General features: G+C 47.7%; 1 protein-coding gene across 1 annotated transcript in view; it reads right to left on the bottom strand.

The window, feature by feature from the left end:
• BIN3 (bridging integrator 3) overlaps positions 1-13322 on the bottom strand; it is a 48949-nt gene extending 35627 nt beyond the window's left edge. The window contains exon 1 of the mRNA XM_037497273.2: positions 13245-13322. Coding sequence (XP_037353170.1) covers positions 13245-13252 — 8 coding nt within the window. The 5' untranslated portion in view covers positions 13253-13322. The remainder of the gene's footprint in view (positions 1-13244) is intronic.
• Positions 13323-18113: the final 4791 nt, after the last annotated feature.

Consider the following 18113-nt stretch of genomic DNA (forward strand, 5'->3'; position numbering starts at 1 on the left):
GTCAAAGGATGTGAGCATTTTACGTTTTTTTTTTTTTTTTTTTTTTTTTTTTAAGATTTATTTATTTATACAAGCACTGGGTACAGTCAGAAGCACGGGAGGGTGAGAGAATTCACCAGAGTCAGAGCAGGGAGCAGAACAGGCAGAAGGACTGAAATACACTGCTGAGGGGAGCAGCAGGTGAGGCAGGAGAGGTCTGCGAGCCATGTGGGACTCTCCACCGGTCCGGGGAGCAGCCGGGGATTGAACTGGCGCTGCAGAGGCTGTGGGCAGCTTCTCAACCCAGCACTCAACCGCTGCGCCACCGGGGAGGCCCTCCCTACAGTTTTTTGGCTGCATAGTCTATGATTGCCTTTGCATGTGACACAGTGTTGGTAACATCATTTTCTTAGTGAGAAAAGATAATTCAGCCATTTCTCTAGTACAGTTGATTGAATTTTTTTTTTCTGACATTTTTAAAAAACTATTTTTCCTACCTTGCTGGTAATACACACACACACACACACACACACACACACGTATTTTAGGAATGTTATAAAGTTTAGGAAAATCTCACGTTTCTTTCATAAACTAAGTAAAATTTCAGGACACATTTTAAGTTTTCCTGTACAACAACTAATCTTTAATGCTCTTGGAATTAATTAAAGTACTGGGTTTGTCACTGATGTCCTTGTAGGAGGGTATATCACGAGTTTTGCTATCTTTGTTGGGTCCTTGATGTTAAATCCACCTGACATTTAAATGTTTTATCAAATTTAAATGAGCAAGCCACTTTCTGAAAATGTTTTTACAAAATGCAGTTAAAACAGAACACTCCCAAGGTAAATGCTCTAATTCTATCCTAAAAAAGGCCTAGGCTACTCCAAAGCTGCCTAAGCTGAGGGGTAGTCTAAACGCGGTCGTGAAGACAGAGGCTTTTTCAAATGAGCACAGTGTAAATGCACTTTCCACATTATAGAAACATAGGCTCATGTGAACCCATGGGCTCCTTCCAGTGCCTTGGACAAGGTTCATGTAGGTGGGGGCCCTGATGCTTAAGCTTTATTGGTTTCACATGGTAAATCCACCTTTGTGTGCTCTACTATAAAAACTCCCTGCTTCATACTCTGCAGGGGTGGGGCCCCTTCATTCTTTTGCCAGGGTCAGGCAGGGGCAGTCTCCCAGTGAAGTGGAGTTGGGGAGGAGGTGGTAGGGCTCAAAACTTACCCATAAACACCTTTCAACCAAACCTCCTGGTCTCAGCACTTGACTTCACTCACTTCTAGAGACACCTAGTCTTTGAAAAACTGCTTTACTCCGCTTTTTGTGGGATTTGTGAGAAGACAAATTAGATGTATGTATTCAGTCTGACATCTTTACTCATCTTGATTTATTTTTTTAAAAGTTTTGAGAAATAATTCGCCTACCATAACATTTATCCTTTTAAAGTATACAATTTGGTGGGTTTCGAGTAAATTCAGAGTTGTGCAAACAATACCACTAATTTCAGAACGTTTTCATCACCCCCAAAAGAAACTGTATCTATCAGCAGTCACCTGTTTCTCACTTCCCTCCAGTCCCTGACAACCATTAATTTACTTTCTGTGTCTATGGCTTTGCCTACTCTGGAATTTCATATAATAGAGGGAATATATTTCAAGACTCCTAGTGGATGCCTGAAGCTGAGGGGAATACTGAACACTAGATATACCATGGGGGTTTTTTGGTACATAATTTAAATTATGATGAAGTTTAATTTCTAAATTAGGCAAAGTAAGAAATAATAATGAAACAACAAATACTGTAACAAAATCTATGCAAATGTTTTTCTCTCAAAATAACATTGTACATAATATTTCTGGACCACAGTTGACTGAGGACAGGGGAAATTAAGATCATGGAAACTGAAACCACAAATAAGTGGGGAGGGGGGCGCTACTGTATATGTGGCCTTCAGTGATGGCTTCTTTTGTTTAGCAAAATGTTAAGGATCACCTTTACTGTAACATGTATCAGTGTGTCATTTCTTTTTAAATCACTGAGTGATATTCCATTGTATGGATATACTCTGTTCAGTTTATCCATTCATCTGGGTTGTTTCCACTTTGGGGCTGCTGTGAATAATGCTTCTAAAGTTTGAGTGTATAGGGAGCCAGCTGTTTTAGCATGATCATTTTCTCAGAGTTCAGTGCTTTCACTTCATACTTCAGACCTATTCTTTCATCAATGACTTAGATTAATTATTTAGGTTTACAACAGCTCTTAATACCTAATAAAGCAAGTTCCTTCTCATTATATTTACTTTTCAGATAATTTCTTGATTATTTTATAACTTGTTTTAACATTTAAGATGAATTTCAAAATCATCTGGAGCCCCCTACTATTCCCAAACAGGCTATTTCTTACTAAAAACGCACATATTTATGAAGTTTTGAAGAACCTACATCTTTACTTCCTTTTCTTCCCCAACATTTTATACCTATTTCTTATCTTGTGTTACTACATTTGCTAGAAGTTGTAGTAAAAAAATGTTTTTGACTTTAGTAAGAACGCTTTGAGGTTAATCTTTATAATAAATATGAAGAGGCTTCAGTTTCCTAGTAATAAGGTAACATCTTTCTGTTCCTATTTTACAAAAATACAAAAATTGGATCTTTGGGTTCTATCAATGACTTTTCAGCATGGGTTGATCTGACAGTGTATTCTTGACCTAGCATCGCATGAACTGTGTGCATGTACTTCCTGAAACGAGCTATCCTTGCATTATGGAAGCAAACCCTGCTTGGTAAGGCACAAGTTAATGGACTCTCGGGTTATACAACCTGCTTTCTGGTTAGGACACACAAGCGCCCCAGAAGCAGAAATTAATGTTTGCTACTTTGCAACTCCTGTAAGTACATTCTAGAATCGTGCTTATTTCAACTATTCATGGAAGGAAGATTCAGTCAACGTTTATTAAGGGCCTCCTTTATGCCTAGCACTATGGTAGGTTCTAGGATATCAGCATGAGCAAGACAGACATTCTATGATTTCATGGAGTTTACAGTCTAGTTTTACGCATACAGTAAACACTGAATGATTATGAAATGAATGAGTAAAAAACTACATTGCCCTAAGGACCCTATAAAACACCATATATAAGGTTCCTGAGAAAAGCTACTCTTAGGTAAGGCTATATAAAGAACAGAGAACGATACCATCATTATCTTTGTCACCCAATCTTTATCTGACTAAAAACAAACCAGAAAAAGGGTAGGATAACCAACCACAACTACCAGGGTCAAGGGAAAGTATATTCAGTGGAGATGGAGAAAACCGACTGGCCTTTGGTATCGAAAGCAAAGCCTGATGAAGTTCCTGGAGTATGGGTCAAGGGAAAAGCCTTGTAAAGAGCCTATGAGGAAAGATGAAGGGGGATGAGTTTCCTGGGTACATTCCAAGGCTGCCAAATGGCAGATGTGCTCCAATGTGCCAGAGAAATAGACTGGACACTGGACAGGCACTCTGGTGGGAGGATCAGATTCTCTGCCACACAAGGAGCGGCACATTCTTGCTGGATGAGGTGAAAGGTGAAAGGAGAGGACAGTGACAGGAAAGAGCAAAACAACTACACTCCAGTGAGCTTGTCTGCCACTGCTTCTCATGGAGTCCCTGATTTCATGCCCACTGAATGCAGGGACTTCCTCAGGAGAAAGGGCTGCTTTGGGAAGCGTGAGGCAGGAGTGACAGCATCACAGCATCTCTAGGAGCAGCGCTGCGTTGGCACAGCTGGGTCACTTGGGGCCAAGCCTGGCAGACCTCCAGCGCATGGAGAGGCTCACTAGGTGTTGGGAGTTTTGTTCCTCCTTTTTCTCCTCCTCCTCCTCTTCCTCCTCCTCACAGATTTCCTCAGGGTTCTCCCCATGGAATCATCCAGAGAAAAGACTGGGTTAGCTCCCCAGAGAAGCTGTGTTCTGGAAGAAATCAAGAGGGCGCTGGAGTAGGATTCCTCACTTGATTCCAGTTCTATTCTATTCTATGTGCACCGAGGGCAGGAGGAGGGATATTCTGGTCTCAACAACAAAATGAAGAAAACATTTCTCTCAACGCAACCCTTCTCCAACCCCAACATGCCCCACCTCAAAAAAGAAAAAAAGTTTCATGTATACAGAGGGAAAGGAGGAAAAAAAGATTCTATTTTCTTTCACAATAAAGAAAAGTCAACAGGATGTTCTCCAAAGCTACAAATATACTTTTTCAAACAGTAAATATCTCTATTAGCAGCATGATGCCAGCTGGCTAATTCTGTCTGTCTCAGTAAAACCTTTCCCAAAAACTCCTGCTCTTGTGTAATGTCTATTTACAAAACAGCTCTTTTGCATTTTCAATTTGGTAGGTTTCTCAATCTTTTGTTTCCTCACCCCCTCCTCTGCAGAGGCAGAGACAAGAGGCAGGCCCAGATGGTAGTTGGGTGGGGATCCCCTGGTCACCCCAGCAGATCCCTCGAGATCTGCCTTCTTTGGAGAGTCCTCCACTTCCATGACAAAGGAGAGGGCAAAGGAGCCGAAGCCCACACTCTCCCTGGTCTTCGCCTTGGGATTTGTTGCTACTGAACGCCAGTGAGCTCAGGCCTGGCATGGGGGTGGAAAGAAGCCCCGAGATGATTCAGTCTTCCCCACCCTGTATCTTTTTGGTATCTCTAGCTGGGCAGAGATCACAGTTTGGGGGGCAGTGGGAGAGGGAGAGGTGAGAGAGAGGGCGGGCTGAGCAAAGAGTAGGCGGTGGTTGATAGTGGCTGGAATCCTGGCTCCCGGGGGAGTGGTCTGGACCTGAGTCACTGTCTCGCTGGAGCAGGAAGGTGGGCGAAAGGCAGCAGTTTCTGCAGGCTGGAAGGACAAGCCCCTCCCCCCTCCTTCTGTTACTCTATCCTTAGGTCGCTGCCTTTTCTAGTCTGAGGCCGCAGTCAGGCTACTGCCACCTTGACAAATGGAGAGGAAACAGAAGCCAGGGCCAAGGCAGGGCTCATGGAGAGTCAGCTGGCTCCAAGAGAGCAGCTGCTTGTTAGATGCCACCCTCTCTGTAGGGCCAGCTGGCCGCAGTGCCAACAGACCAAAGAAAGTTCAGCCCGAGCCAGGGCGTGAGAGACCCCATCAAAAGGGGCAAAGGAGTGAGCTGCAAATGACCCATTTCCAGTGTCTGGAACCGCAGCCTCTCTGGCCTCCCCTCAGCCCTTCCCCTCTTTTAGCCCCATCCACAGCCAGAGCACGTAGAACATGACCCCAACTGGCTGCCAGTCTGAGGAGGTATGTGTGTGTGTTTAAAAATAAAAGGCATGACTGTGACTTGGCTGATTTGTCACTGGGATCCGGACAATCACCCAGCTCAGCTGTGACCTCTCCTTCCCCACTGCTCCCTAGGTTGACCTCTGACAAATCACAGAGCCTTGCGCAAGGTCTCAGAGTGTGCGCTCTTGGACAGCATCTCACTGGGGCGACCATTCCCTGAACACCGACGGCAGTCCAGGCACCCCTTGCGGTCAGTTCCGGCCAAGTGTGCACTCCTGTATCTCACACACGAGACAGCGCCCTGGAGCCAGACTGTGTGGGTTTAAGTCCTGGCTCTGCCAATTACCAGTTAAGAAAACCAACACTCCTTCCCGTGTCTGTTTCCTGGTCTATACAACAGGATAATAATACACCCATCTCGTAGCGTCGCAGTGGAGGCAAAATGACTTTAATGCTGAAAGTAGTTCCTGCCCTGCGTACAGGAAGCAGTCTGTACACAGTCCTTGGAAAGATGGTGGTGGTGGGATTTTGATGATGATGATCAAACTGAGGTCGAGACTGGGTGATGTGGACAAAGTGACCAGAGGTAAGTATGGTTAGGAAACCTGAAATAATTTGTTCTGTTCTGGGGGCAAGCGGCTATTCCACACCATGATGTTCCACTGCCAGGCCCAAGTTAATGCATTTGGTTAAAATTGAGTGGTGACTTCTGAAAAGTATAAGCACTTGTGACAGAAGTCTGGAGGCTGATGAAGCACCTAACGGTCAAGATAAGAGAGAAAGGAAGGTAACCCAAGGAGGCAGTCTGACAGAGAAAGCATTACCTTTTCCCACTGTAAGCTGTTAAGAAAGCAAGCTTATAAAGTGGATCTCCCCGTCTCACAAAAGGGAAGGAAACACAAGGCATTCTGAGGCCCCACTTGCTCAACAAGTTGGACAGCCACGCAATGGCCTGGTGTGCACTATGACAGGTTAACAGCCACTGAGGTGCAGACAGGCTCTGGGAAGCACCTGACCAGCTGGCTAGCTTTGGAGGCGCTATCTCTAATCTCCACTTCTACTCTTACCAACCAGGAATTATAAAACGAGCTTTCACTCTGTCTCCTCCTCTTCTCTGCTGAAGGTTTGGCCCCTAGAAAGCAGGCAGTGGAAGGAGGAGGAGGGCTGAGCTGGAAACTCACTCCTCGTCCATCCCTCAGTCACCCTCAGCTACTGGCCACAGGCTGCAAGGACTCTCTGCTGCGAGAGCCGAGGTAGCCCGAGTGCCACTGCCGCTCAGGTCAGGCATGACAAAAGTTACAGAGAGTAGGACAAGGTAGCGCAAGCGCTCAGAAAACTAGAGTGGACAGGTAATAAAAGCTCACTAGGTGTTGTCGGGTTCTAACGCTAAGCGATACCTGCACTGCTCCTTTAAGTGTAGCACAGCGGGGGCTGTTGAAGTGCCTAGTGTGTCATGCCAGTTCCTTCTCGCCCTCCTTGCTGCCCTACAGGAGCCACTGTCCTGAATTTCGGATTTGTTATTTCTATACTTTTACTACCTACGTTTTAAGTCCATAGGCACAGTCCAGTGCGGTCTCACAGGTCAAAGCTTTATGCACGATACTGGATGTACTGAAACTAGCCTTTTATGTTCAGCATTATAATTCTGAGACCTGTCCATGCTGACACACAGAGCTCTCTTCCTCCATTTAACTACTACCTAGTACTTCATTATGTGGCTATTATTGTTTACCCACTCTCCGGAGGACGGGCATCCTCAAACGAAGAAGCACCTAACCACCTGGGGCATGTCTCTTGCTGTGCAGGTGAGGGGTTTTACAGGGTGAGGAGGCAGGTGTGTCCCCAGCTGTGTGAGGTACTGCAGACTCTCCAAAGTGACTGTATGAATGGACACTTCCCCTTCAAGTCCATGTGAATCCCCACTGTTCTTCATCCTCGGATACTTGGCATGGCCAGACTCAAATTTTTGCCAGTCGATGACTGCAAATGGCATCTCATTGTTGGTTTAATCTATTTTTCCCTGATTATTAATAAACCAATCATCTTGCTATAGGCTTCTGTCCACTGGGTTTTCTTTTCCAGAATGTGATCTACCATTTTTAAATCTATGGAGTAAGTTTTTATAAAGAATACAGCTAGTGTTCTTTATAGCTATCCCTTCTGTATTTCTTACTATAACCCATTAAAAACAACCAAATAACAAACAACAGTACCCTTAAAAACCTTCACTTTTCAAAAAGTTCAATTTCAATTCCTTAGCACAGCACTGAAAGCCCTGACCACTTAGTACAGAGCCAACTCTCATCAGTGAAGCCTCAAACTAAACTCAAACCTGCCTGCTGACTGTCCACCCCAAAACCCTTGTAGAGTTCTGTCTCCCTGCACCTGATTCACTCCACTCTTCTATCCTGGACCTGACGCACCCCACTGAAATAATACATACTTGCTGGGTCTAGGTTCCATTAAAATACATCCTCTCTTAGAAGTCTTTCTTTTTTTTTTTTTTTTTTCATGTTTTATTTATTTATTTGTTTGTTTGTTTGTTTTGTTTATACATGCACTGGGTACAGTCAGAAGCGCGGGAGGGTGAGAGAATTCACCAGAGCCAGAGCGGGGAGCAGAGCAGGCAGAAGGACCGAGGTACACTGCTGAGGGGAGCAGCGGGCGGCAGGAGAGGTCTGCGCGCCATGTGGGACCCTCCTCCGGTGGCCAGGGAGCAGCCGGGGATCGAACCGGCGCCGCAGAGGGCGCGGGCAGATTCGCAACCCAGCGCTCAACCGCTGCGCCACCGGGGAGGCCCTAGAAGTCTTTCTTGATGCTACACCAACAGCATCTGTTGTCATTTCTGCGGATCACTGGCACTTTCCATACACTGGCGAACGACTCGGGTCAATTCTTAAAGCCTTTTGAATATCCCACAACATTTCCGTGCAGGCCCTTGTCCACTATAAATGTTTGATAAGCATTAAAGCAATGATTATTCATTGGGCATTATCTATGTGCAACACACCATAACAGACCCCATTTAATGGATTAGCTGCCGAAATAATGGGCTTAGAAAAACAATTCCAGTAGCTTAATTATCAATTCTAAAGCTCCCTCCCCAGATTTACTTAAAAAGTAGAATATATAAGAAAACACTTTGGATATAAGAAGCAGCTGTGGGACTCAAGATATAAGACTTTTCCCCACTACTCTAAAATCTGGAAAAAGGTCCTTCCCCTTTCACCACAAATAGTAGGGATGAGATGTTCTATATTTGTGTCCAAGGCCATGTTGAAGGCATATATTCATAGACTTCGTCACTCATTCGTGATCTCCCAGGCGTTACCATGCCCTCTACAGAGAAGGAAAACACTGAGTGAGCTTGGCTTGTGCCCGGGGAGTGAGTGGCCAGGCTGCCCTAGGCAAGGAAGCTCCATGGTGGGAAGAAGTTGAAATGGTCTAGAATACCTGGTGGTCTAGACATGGGGCTTCCACTATCACTTCATGTGTGAAACTGCAACTTCCTGTAATTTACTACCAGCCTGGTATGTGAGACAGCCCAGTACAGTAAGATATTTTCCTCTGGGATCTAACCAGCCTGGATTGGTCTACCACTTTTCTAATGCTCCTGTTCTGTGGAGGGAATGCTCAGGGGATGCGGGCTTTAGTTCCGATTGTGTCAGGCACTCCCTGAGGGTGCTCTACATTGTCAAAGGGGGTATGAGGCCTGCCTGGCATACTTCAAAGGACAGGTATGAGGGTAAGGTCCGATGGGAAGATAACTCGAAAAATTTAAAGCACTATGACAAAGATAAGACCGCAGTGGTGATAACAGAGGGAAGAGACTCCATTGAGAAGTTTGCAACAGAATAGATGGTTCTGTCTGACCCAGCAGTTTACCATCCTTTCTTTGTATTCCACTGATTTCATTTAACATTCACCGATTAGGTGCCTCCTATATGGAAGACAATATGTGCACACAGAGATGCAGCTGTAGATCTGTTCTCACAGAGAGAGAGGCGCACACTTGTCACATTTAGAGCAACATGGAATATGGTAGAAGCAGTGCTATGGAAATACTGAAGTAAGGAATTTGGGATGGGGGGTTGGGGAGAGAGGAGAGGAATCAGAGGCATCCTCACAGAGGCCTGAAAGTCACGTCTTTCATCAGTCAATTTAATAGTAGTACTAAAAAGGCCTCCCCAGTGGCGCAGCGGTTGAGCGCTGGGTTGCGAAGCTGCCCCGCAGCCTCTGCAGCACCGGTTTGATCCCCGGCTGCTCGCCGGCCACCTGAGGAGGGTCCCACATGGCGCGCAGACCTCTCCTGCCGCCCGCTGCTCCCCTCAGCAGTGTACTTCGGTCCTTCTGCCTGCTCTGCTCCCCGCTCTGGCTCTGGTGAATTCTCTCACCCTCCCGCGCTTCTGACTGTACCCAGTGCTTGTATAAATAAATAAATAAATAAATAAATAAATAAATCTTTTTTAAAAAAAAAAATAGTAGTACTAAAAGTGCTCTCTATTTCAGGAAGAGATTAGAGATTTTACATGGAATTATCTTACAAAATTTTTTGAGCTAAGGCAATTTAGTAAATGGCAAAAAAAAAAAAAAGTTCTCATTCATACTTTCAGCAGACATTCACTGACTGCTAGGAACACAGTGATGACCGAGAGGACAGTCCTGCTCTTAATAACGAGCAGGTAACTGACAAGTCAGTCAACACTCCAGGTCAGAGGAGGGGCCCCGACTCAGCTTCACAGGGTGAGTGGGGCCATGCAGGCAAAACTGTCAGAGGTGAAGGCTGTGCTGACACTTGAAGGATACATGGACTGGCGGTTGGAAGAGAATTTCAGGCAGAGGGAAGAGCACATAGAGTGGGGGCAGAGGAGAGCAGGGGGCGTTTGGACACTGGAATAAAGAGGGAAAGGAAGAGCCAGAAGAGCCACAGTCAATCCTGAGATGACGGGAAGGGTGCGCAGGATGCGAATGGGGGTCTGGGGTGAGGGGTGGAGAGGACAGACCCCAGAGAATACCAGTAAGGATTAGACAGGGTAGAAGGGCCCAGAAGCATCAGGAAAAAAATGGTATCTGCACAGTCTCCATTCTTTTCCCAGCAGATGTTGGCTGCAAAATGTCAGCTAGGAGTATCCATCCCACTATACAGATGGAGAAGACAAGGCAGTGAAAAACCAAATGCCTGAGAAAGCCACATGTGAGTGACTGAACCCAAACTCAGCACTCTATCTCCCAGCCAAACTTATGTGCACTGACGAACTTCCTTTGTTCGCAAACTCCTAGACCCACGGAGATAGGAAGATTTCCTCCAGTCCCCCTTTTCCTCATCATGTAAGCCTAACACCTTCAAGCACATGGTTCTAGGGAAGGCTACAAAGCCTGGAGACAGCTAAGCAGGTTAAAGTCACTATTCTTAATTCTATTTAACTCACATCACAGTAAAGACAGACAAAGACACACACGCAGGGACGGACGGGACAAGAGCACTTGGCTTGGGGCCAAGAAGTGGATCAGATCTGAAATTTGAGCACCTGATGTCTTCTTCCTAGCAGGATGCCCCTCTGGCCTGCCCCGCTGACAGGCAAAGGGGTGGATGAGTGGAAGGGTAGGTAGCACAGGAAGGCCACAATACCCACTAAACAAACAGGGGGTGGGCGGGCTGCATGCACAGAGGAAGCAGAGAACAAAGACCTCTCACTCTTCATGCAAAGTCCACAGTGTGCAAAGGGCATCAATATTGGACATTTCTCACTGTGACATTTTGAAAGCCCAGCTTAGCTCTGAACAATGGTTATCCTCTGGGGACCATGGGTTGTGTGCCCCTCATTCAGTGATGGCTGGCAGATCCCATGTGCTTGGTGAACTTGACCCTGGGCATCAGCCTCCCATGATGACTCTACGTCACTCTGGTCTCTTCCCCCACTGAGAATTCCAATCTCATATGAATGGAAGGATTCATTCTGGGAGCAGGAAAACCACTTCAGGAGTGAATCAGAAGGACCCAGCCCTGGTCCCCTTGCCAGCCATTGAGCCAGTAACTGAAAGCGATTGTGTGCCCAGGCGCTGATGCTGTTCCCTTCTCAGGGAGAGAGGGTCAGGGTCCACGCAAGAAATGACGCAGAAGCCCTCTAAAGAGGAAGAGAAAGGATCTCAGCTTTAGGGACAAAGCCATCCTTTTGGTTGTGACCTTCGGTCTAAGGAGGTGCCAAGACGTGGATGTACTGGTAAATTAGTTCTACTGGATAGAAAACCCTCAGCTTTTTCTAGACAGTTGTCAATTTCAATTCTCTTTAACCTGATAGACTTTAGGAAACAGGCCTCTCACTTTTCAGAAATAGCACTTTCCATAGATAGGAGAAAGCAATGTGCCTCAGATCAGAGGATCATTCACGTTTACTGCTCTCTGCTCAGTTCTTCTGATATGAAGATTGATTCATTTTCCAACATTGTAAATGCCAATCTAAGCAATATAAAACATCGACACTTTCTGCTTTTTATCTTGAGAAATTAGACAAAAGAACTCCAAAGGTTCAAGTTGCAGCAGACAAGTGGCCTCAACATCATATGGTCAGGTATACCCAGACTGGCACTTTAAGGCAGTAATTCTCCTAGGAAAGGGAATTGCCTCTTTGCCCATCATTAACTAGGTTATAACTAGGTGGGAAAGTTCGCTTTTTAAGGCCCTGGCCCTCTATTGGCCTCCTGGAGCAAAGGTGGAAGGAAAATGAGCAGCTCCTTGTGGGGCTCATTAGGGCATGGCTCCAGGCTTCCCTCCACCTGCTGCTGCTGAGTGTCTGCATTTGTCCATCAATCTTCCTCTCAGAAGCAAGGGGTCAGGTGCGGGCAGGGGAGAGCAGAAATGGTTTAAACTTTACATTAGAGAGTTGTCCTTGACACTGACTGACATCAACTGTTTGTGGTCAGTGCTTTAGTTCAGCTGACTGCCAAATGTGAGCCTACAAAAGCTTTCTGGAAAGATATGCTAGTACCGTCATTTGTCCCTAACTAGTTCCTTTGTACTTACTTTGAGTAAAGAATCAGGTTAGATTATAACAGGATGGGAACCATCTTCCTTACTCTAATAGAACTTGGATTCCAAAAGGGTGGACTCATCTTGTACATATCTGGGGTGAGGTGGGGCAATGTATTCATAAAACACGCTGTAGTTGGAGTCACTGAGGTGTGGGGTTATGGACTGCAAGTCCTTGGGCTGGAAGGTAGTCCTTTCGGCAAAATCAACCAGATATTATGGAGTGTCTACCGCGAGCCAAGTATCAAACAGTTTCACAGCAATATACCTACCAGTTCTGGAATTGTGACTCGGCTGCTCTGACCATCCTGGCTACTTTTCTCAGGGTCTGAAAATTCCCATAATGTTCAAGCTTGCTGTGTCTATTTTAGAGGAAGAGCGGTGGGTAAAGTGTCCTGGAAATGATTAACACTAGCCCAATCCTATACTGGGTGTGTGGCTATGTAAATCTGGCCCCATCCAGAGGAGAAACAAGTTTTTTCTTTTGAAGACCGTTAAGTGGTGCAGAGACAGGTCAATTGAAACCAAGTGGGTTTTCATCAGTAAGCCGGGCCCACACTGCCAGAGTGAGGACCAGAGCTCCGGACTGATGGGCGCGGCGGAGAGGGGACCACAGAGGAGAAAGGCGCTTCCTCCACCTAAAAGGCTATAAAAGTGGGAACAGGGAAGTCCCTCCCTCAGCAGCTGGGATGAGATGGGAGGGCTCCTTGGAACAGAAGTCAAGAAAAGAGTCAGACACGGGGGTCCCTGGCCAATGGGACCCCGCCCCACCTCCGGATGAGTCCGGCCAAGAGATGAAGGCTCCAGGAGCACCGGAGGGAGGACTCCCGAGCGACCCTAGAACCCCGGTCAGCGGGGGCCCCGCTCTGGGGCGGCGGGTCCGAGTGGGCAGACGAGGGGCCCCAGACGGACGCGGGGCCCGGCCATCGCGGGCCGGGGGCTCCAGCGGACTCAGCCGCCCGGGCCTCACTCACCAGCTCATGGTCCCCAAGCTGGCACCACTGCGGGGTCCTCAGCCGCAACTCGTCCTCGGGGACCACTTCCGGATTCAGCCAGTCTCCAGGAAGTGACGCGAGACCCGCCCCCTCTGCCCGGAAGAGGCGGTGGGGGGCGGGGCCCGAGCGTTAACTCTTTCATTGCCGCGGGCCTCCCGCGGAGCTGCCCCGGCCCGCCGGCTTCAAGGCTTGGGGGCTTGGGGCTCTGCTGTGGCAGGGCCAGGACGACGACCTTTGGGTGCTTTTTCTGCCTCAAACACTGACTTCTAAGATTCTCTTCCGCTGATGACACATCACTTAACTGGGTCATTGCTTAGTTTTTCTGTCTGTAAAGTGAGTAATTTCTAATCCAAGAGACAATAGCTGTAATTTTCTAGTTGGGAAGGAGCATTGGAGACAGAGTGAGTGTGAGGGAGACTCATGTTCACTGTGTGATCTTTTGCATCTTTTAAGTTCTGTGCCTGTACTTGTGTAACTAGCAAACAGATCCTTTCCCTCCTTCAAGATGGCTCAGGGCTATGAATAGGTGCAATAGTGCTTTCAGGTTGCAATGTCTTGTGGATCTACTCGAAAGAAGAGGACAAAGAGTAAGGATGAGTCCCCTCTACAGAATCCAAACGATGTGAATGGTCCCTTCTTCCTGTTGATTCATTTAACAAATATTTATCTAATGCCTACATAGTGCCAGGCCTTGTGCTAACCATGAGGACACAAACATTAAAAAGAAGAAAGGCTCCTGCCCTATGCTCTCCCAGAGCTACTGCCCTGGAGGGAGAGGTAAATAGGCAACTATTCCACACCAAAACAGATCGGTGTGGAAGCCTGTAAGGAGGCCCTCAGCTGCATCTGGGATTTGAGTGAAGCTTCCAGGAGGAGCCAAAGTGTAAGTCTTGAAAGTGAATAAGGCTTGCCAGGTGAATCTGAGGTGAACCCAGGAAGAGGGAACTTATCCTGACTGAGAGAGGACTGCCTTCCAGGCAAACAGCTCACTCGCCTCAAGTCTCCTGAAGTCAGAATTGAGGGCCTTAGTCCCTTGTAAGTTGCCTGAGTTCTGCGCTGTGTAAGCCTTCTCACTCCTCAGAACCTCCCTGCCTGCTGGGGCCCCAAATCTCTTCTCTTGAGGAATTCTTCAAATGGACCTCAGATGTGTTAGGGACTGCTTTGGAGTAGCTGAGCAAATAAATTTGAGCAGAATAACTATGATTTGTCCTGACCCCGGAGGGCAGTGGAGAGCTTGGCCAGGAGAAGTAGGAGCCCTCAGAGCGTTGGAAGTCAAGGAAGTCTAGAGTTTGATTCATAAGGGTTTTTCAATAAGGATGACCAGCAGCATGTCACACAGATGAGCTTCATCACCATGCTATTCTTCAGGAGTCAGGCCACAATGAACACTGGAGCAGCTAGTAAAGAGAAAGAAGAGAAGCTACCAAAGGACTGCCTCGTAGTGAGTGTGGGAGAGAGGAGGAACAGTCCTTTCTGCTTTGCATGGGGTGTGATGGATGGAAGGGTGGGTGCTGTGTATTTAAGATCTCCCTGGAATTTCACACCCATCGATGGCTACCCCACGTAATCTGTCTTTCCCATGCTTGACTCCCTTAGTTACTGCCCCACACTGTTAAATAATTTGCAAAAGTTTCAACTTAGGGAACTACCATATCCCTGGGGAAGTCTATTTCAGGTCTGGGTGGGGAGCGGGGTAGCAGATACATCCTTCAGGGCAAAAATGAGGAGTCCAGGACTAAGATTCTAGAGGAGTCCTGGGCTGTGGTTCCATCTTCAACATGACTTCAAGACAAGCCACATCTCTCTGGTCCTCATCTAGAATGTGAGTACATGAATCACATTTCCTTAGTCTCCCACATTTCTGCATTTCCAAGTCAACTGTCTTGTTAACTCTTGAGGCCCTCGGGGAAGAGGAAAATGGGGGAGACATGTGCGATTGGGCCAGAACAGAGAGGCAAGCCTAGAGAGGTGAGCAGGTCTGAGGAGTCAGGGATGGCTTGGGATGAAGCCAAATATGAATCTTCTGGGAGGGAAGGATTCAGCCTGAGGCCCAACTGGAGCTGAGCTGCTTATCTCTACCCCCAAATCTTCCATGTAGCCAGCAGCATCTTTGAGGCAGCTGGGAAGAATGCTGGCCACCTAGGAGTCTGTCTGGAAAGGGCCTGCTTTGAGCTGAACCATCTCCTTACCTGTGGTTCTTTCGCTCAACAAAAGGCCTAGGATGGATGGTTCTGTGGCATGAGAGCCACGTGGTCTTGACCCCTGGGTTGCTGAACATGAGGAAACACAAATACCTCCTGTGGTTGTAGAGAACTCAGCTGCAGGGGTTCCAGGCCCAGGATTGGAAGTTGTGTCTTTCTTTTTATAACTGAAGGGCAGCACAGTACAGGGTGATCCTACCCTTTCAGGAGGAGGATGGAAAAGAAGCAAATCCAGCATCTATGTGGAGCTCTACAGAGGCGCGTCAGGTCGAGGAGGATGTGCCTGGATTCAAGTCCAGTGACGACTGCTTCCTCCTCAGAAGCTGGAGCCTGCAGCTAAGTGTTCAGGTGGCAGAACTCTGCTTCAGCAGACAAAGCTGTTCGCCAGACAGAAAGCAGCCCAAGGGCCAGCTCTGGCCATTGACCTCTTATTGGAGCTTTTCACTCAGAAATTAGTAAGCAGGTGCTTCCCGCTGACCCTCCTTTCTGAGCTTGTCAGAGCCTAACCTCTCCCAGCTTTCCTCACACAGAAGTCTCAGGCTAGCCCTGCAGTTCTTTCACCAAGTCAACCACTAACCAGCTAAGGGTGAGGATGGCAGAACTTGGCCCTGGACCATGAGGGGCTTCATTAGAGCAGAAGTCCTGAGGCGGAACGTCCTGAATGTGAAGGGGTCAGATCCATGGGCTGAGCTCCCTTACAGCCCTGAAGATCTTTAGTGCACCATAAAGTGAGATTCAGACGCGCGGGTGTCTGTGTGGTTTCACAGCCTACCTCCTCCTGCTCTGCACATACTCAGCAAGATGCTTCAGAACAGCAGTCTCCTGGGTAGCTGAGGGTCAAGGACATGGGAGAGGAGCAAGAGTGGCAGGAGATGGAGGATATCAGTGTTAGAGTTTCAGGTGGTGGGAAGCCCACATGGATGGCTCAAAGGTCAAGGCAAAGTCTCAGATTAGAAGCTGGGCCGGCAAGCAGCAATCAGGACCTTGGTTTGGCTTCCAAGTAGCTTGAAGGAGACTTATCTCCTCAGGGCCTCATCTTCCAGGATGTATTATAAAGAGTCTAAGTTAGAGTCTATATGCCAGGTCAGATCTCTTGTTACTGGCTCCATGGAATAGCATGTTGAGGATTCTGAGGAATCTTCTTTTGGTACAGAAGTTCTGGGATTGATTATCAATGTCTGCCTTGTATGAGTGAGGGAGAAGTGATGGTGTAATTCCACTTTATTATTTTGTTATTATTTTTTATGAGTTAACAAATGAGCACTCACATGTTCCAAGTATTATTCTAAGCAGCTCAAATTTAATCTTTACAACAACCCCATGAGGTACGTGCTGTTATTATTATCAGCATGGAAAGCTGAAGCATGCATGGCCAGTAAGTGGTGACATGGAGATTCCAAACAAGGCAACCTGGCCCTGACCCTTATGCTTTTTGCCACCACGGTGTACCATCACCCCTTGATAGTTCCTGAGGTACCTGACAGTCTGCGACTCTGTCAGGACAAAGTGGGATCAGAGACCAGCAGACAGAGGGAACAGGAGAAGCATAAGCACCAAAAGGTTAGACTGGGGCGGAGGGTGGGCCAGCACACTGTCAGGTACCTACAGTGAATCTCTTACTGGGCCTCATCCTGGATGCTTTTATATGCTTCCTCCAGTTTGCAGAGCCGAGGACCAGCAGGTGGCAGCACCTTGCAGGGCGAGAGAAAAGGGCAGGTCCCCACTTGGCATGGAAGTCCTTTAAGGATCAGACAGGCCAGATGCAAAGAAAATGTGAACCAATGAGGGTGTGGAAGAAGGTAGCCAAGGACCCAGAGGAGGAGGGCCCAAGCCTCAGACCTGCAGGGAGCTGCCAAGGCCAATGCTTTCTTTCTACTCAGAGTGTGAGCCTCCCAGCTTGCATTTCATGGTGCCTGCTGTGGGCTTTTTTTTCCCTCCACTCTGGGAGAATGACTAACTTTAAGGACTAAAAAAAAAAGTGTTTTGATTACACTGCCTTTTTACCAACTGGGAGCATTAGTCACCGTGGATTGCTGCAGATAACGGGGAAGGCAGGCAGCAACCCCCTCCTCCCCCTCCTTCTCCCTGGTTAGCTCACAGCAGCCAGGGAGAACGCGTGCCCCCAGGAGGGAAAACAATCCCCTCTGGACGACATGTGCCCCGGGCTAGGTCAAGGCTAGGCAGCCCCCTGCCAGCTGAGCCCATAGCAGGAGGTACCCCCTGGAAAGAAAACTTGCCCTGAGCCTGCTTCCCTGGGCAGGGGCAGGGTTGGCTCTAGGTGGCTTGTCCCTCCAGGTAAATCCATGGTCTCAGGAACAGAGACGTTTGAGGAGGTCACTGAGGACATGGCTCCTAAACTGGGACACAGGTGGCTGCAAAGCCTGGACAGGGCCCTGCAGAGCCCATGAGGGCCGTGATGTGGGGCTGGTGCGGGGGCGGGGGATGGTGTCATACCGGGGTTGAAGAGTCCCTGCAGGTACTCACTTTCTGCACCCTACACTTTGACCTCTCCTTTCTCCCTCCACCCCCAAAGGGTAGTGTCTAGGAACTGGGGCCCAGCTTCCTACCCAAAGCAGCCTTCTTTGCTTCTGCCATGATGCTGGAGAAATCAAGACCGAAGGTGCTTACCCAGTCTGGCCTGTTGGCC

The sequence above is a fragment of the Talpa occidentalis genome, unplaced genomic scaffold (genome assembly GCF_014898055.3).
Source record: "Talpa occidentalis isolate TD23 unplaced genomic scaffold, MPIMG_talOcc4v2.1 talOcc4.8, whole genome shotgun sequence".
In the NCBI taxonomy this organism is placed as follows: Eukaryota; Metazoa; Chordata; class Mammalia; order Eulipotyphla; family Talpidae; genus Talpa; species Talpa occidentalis.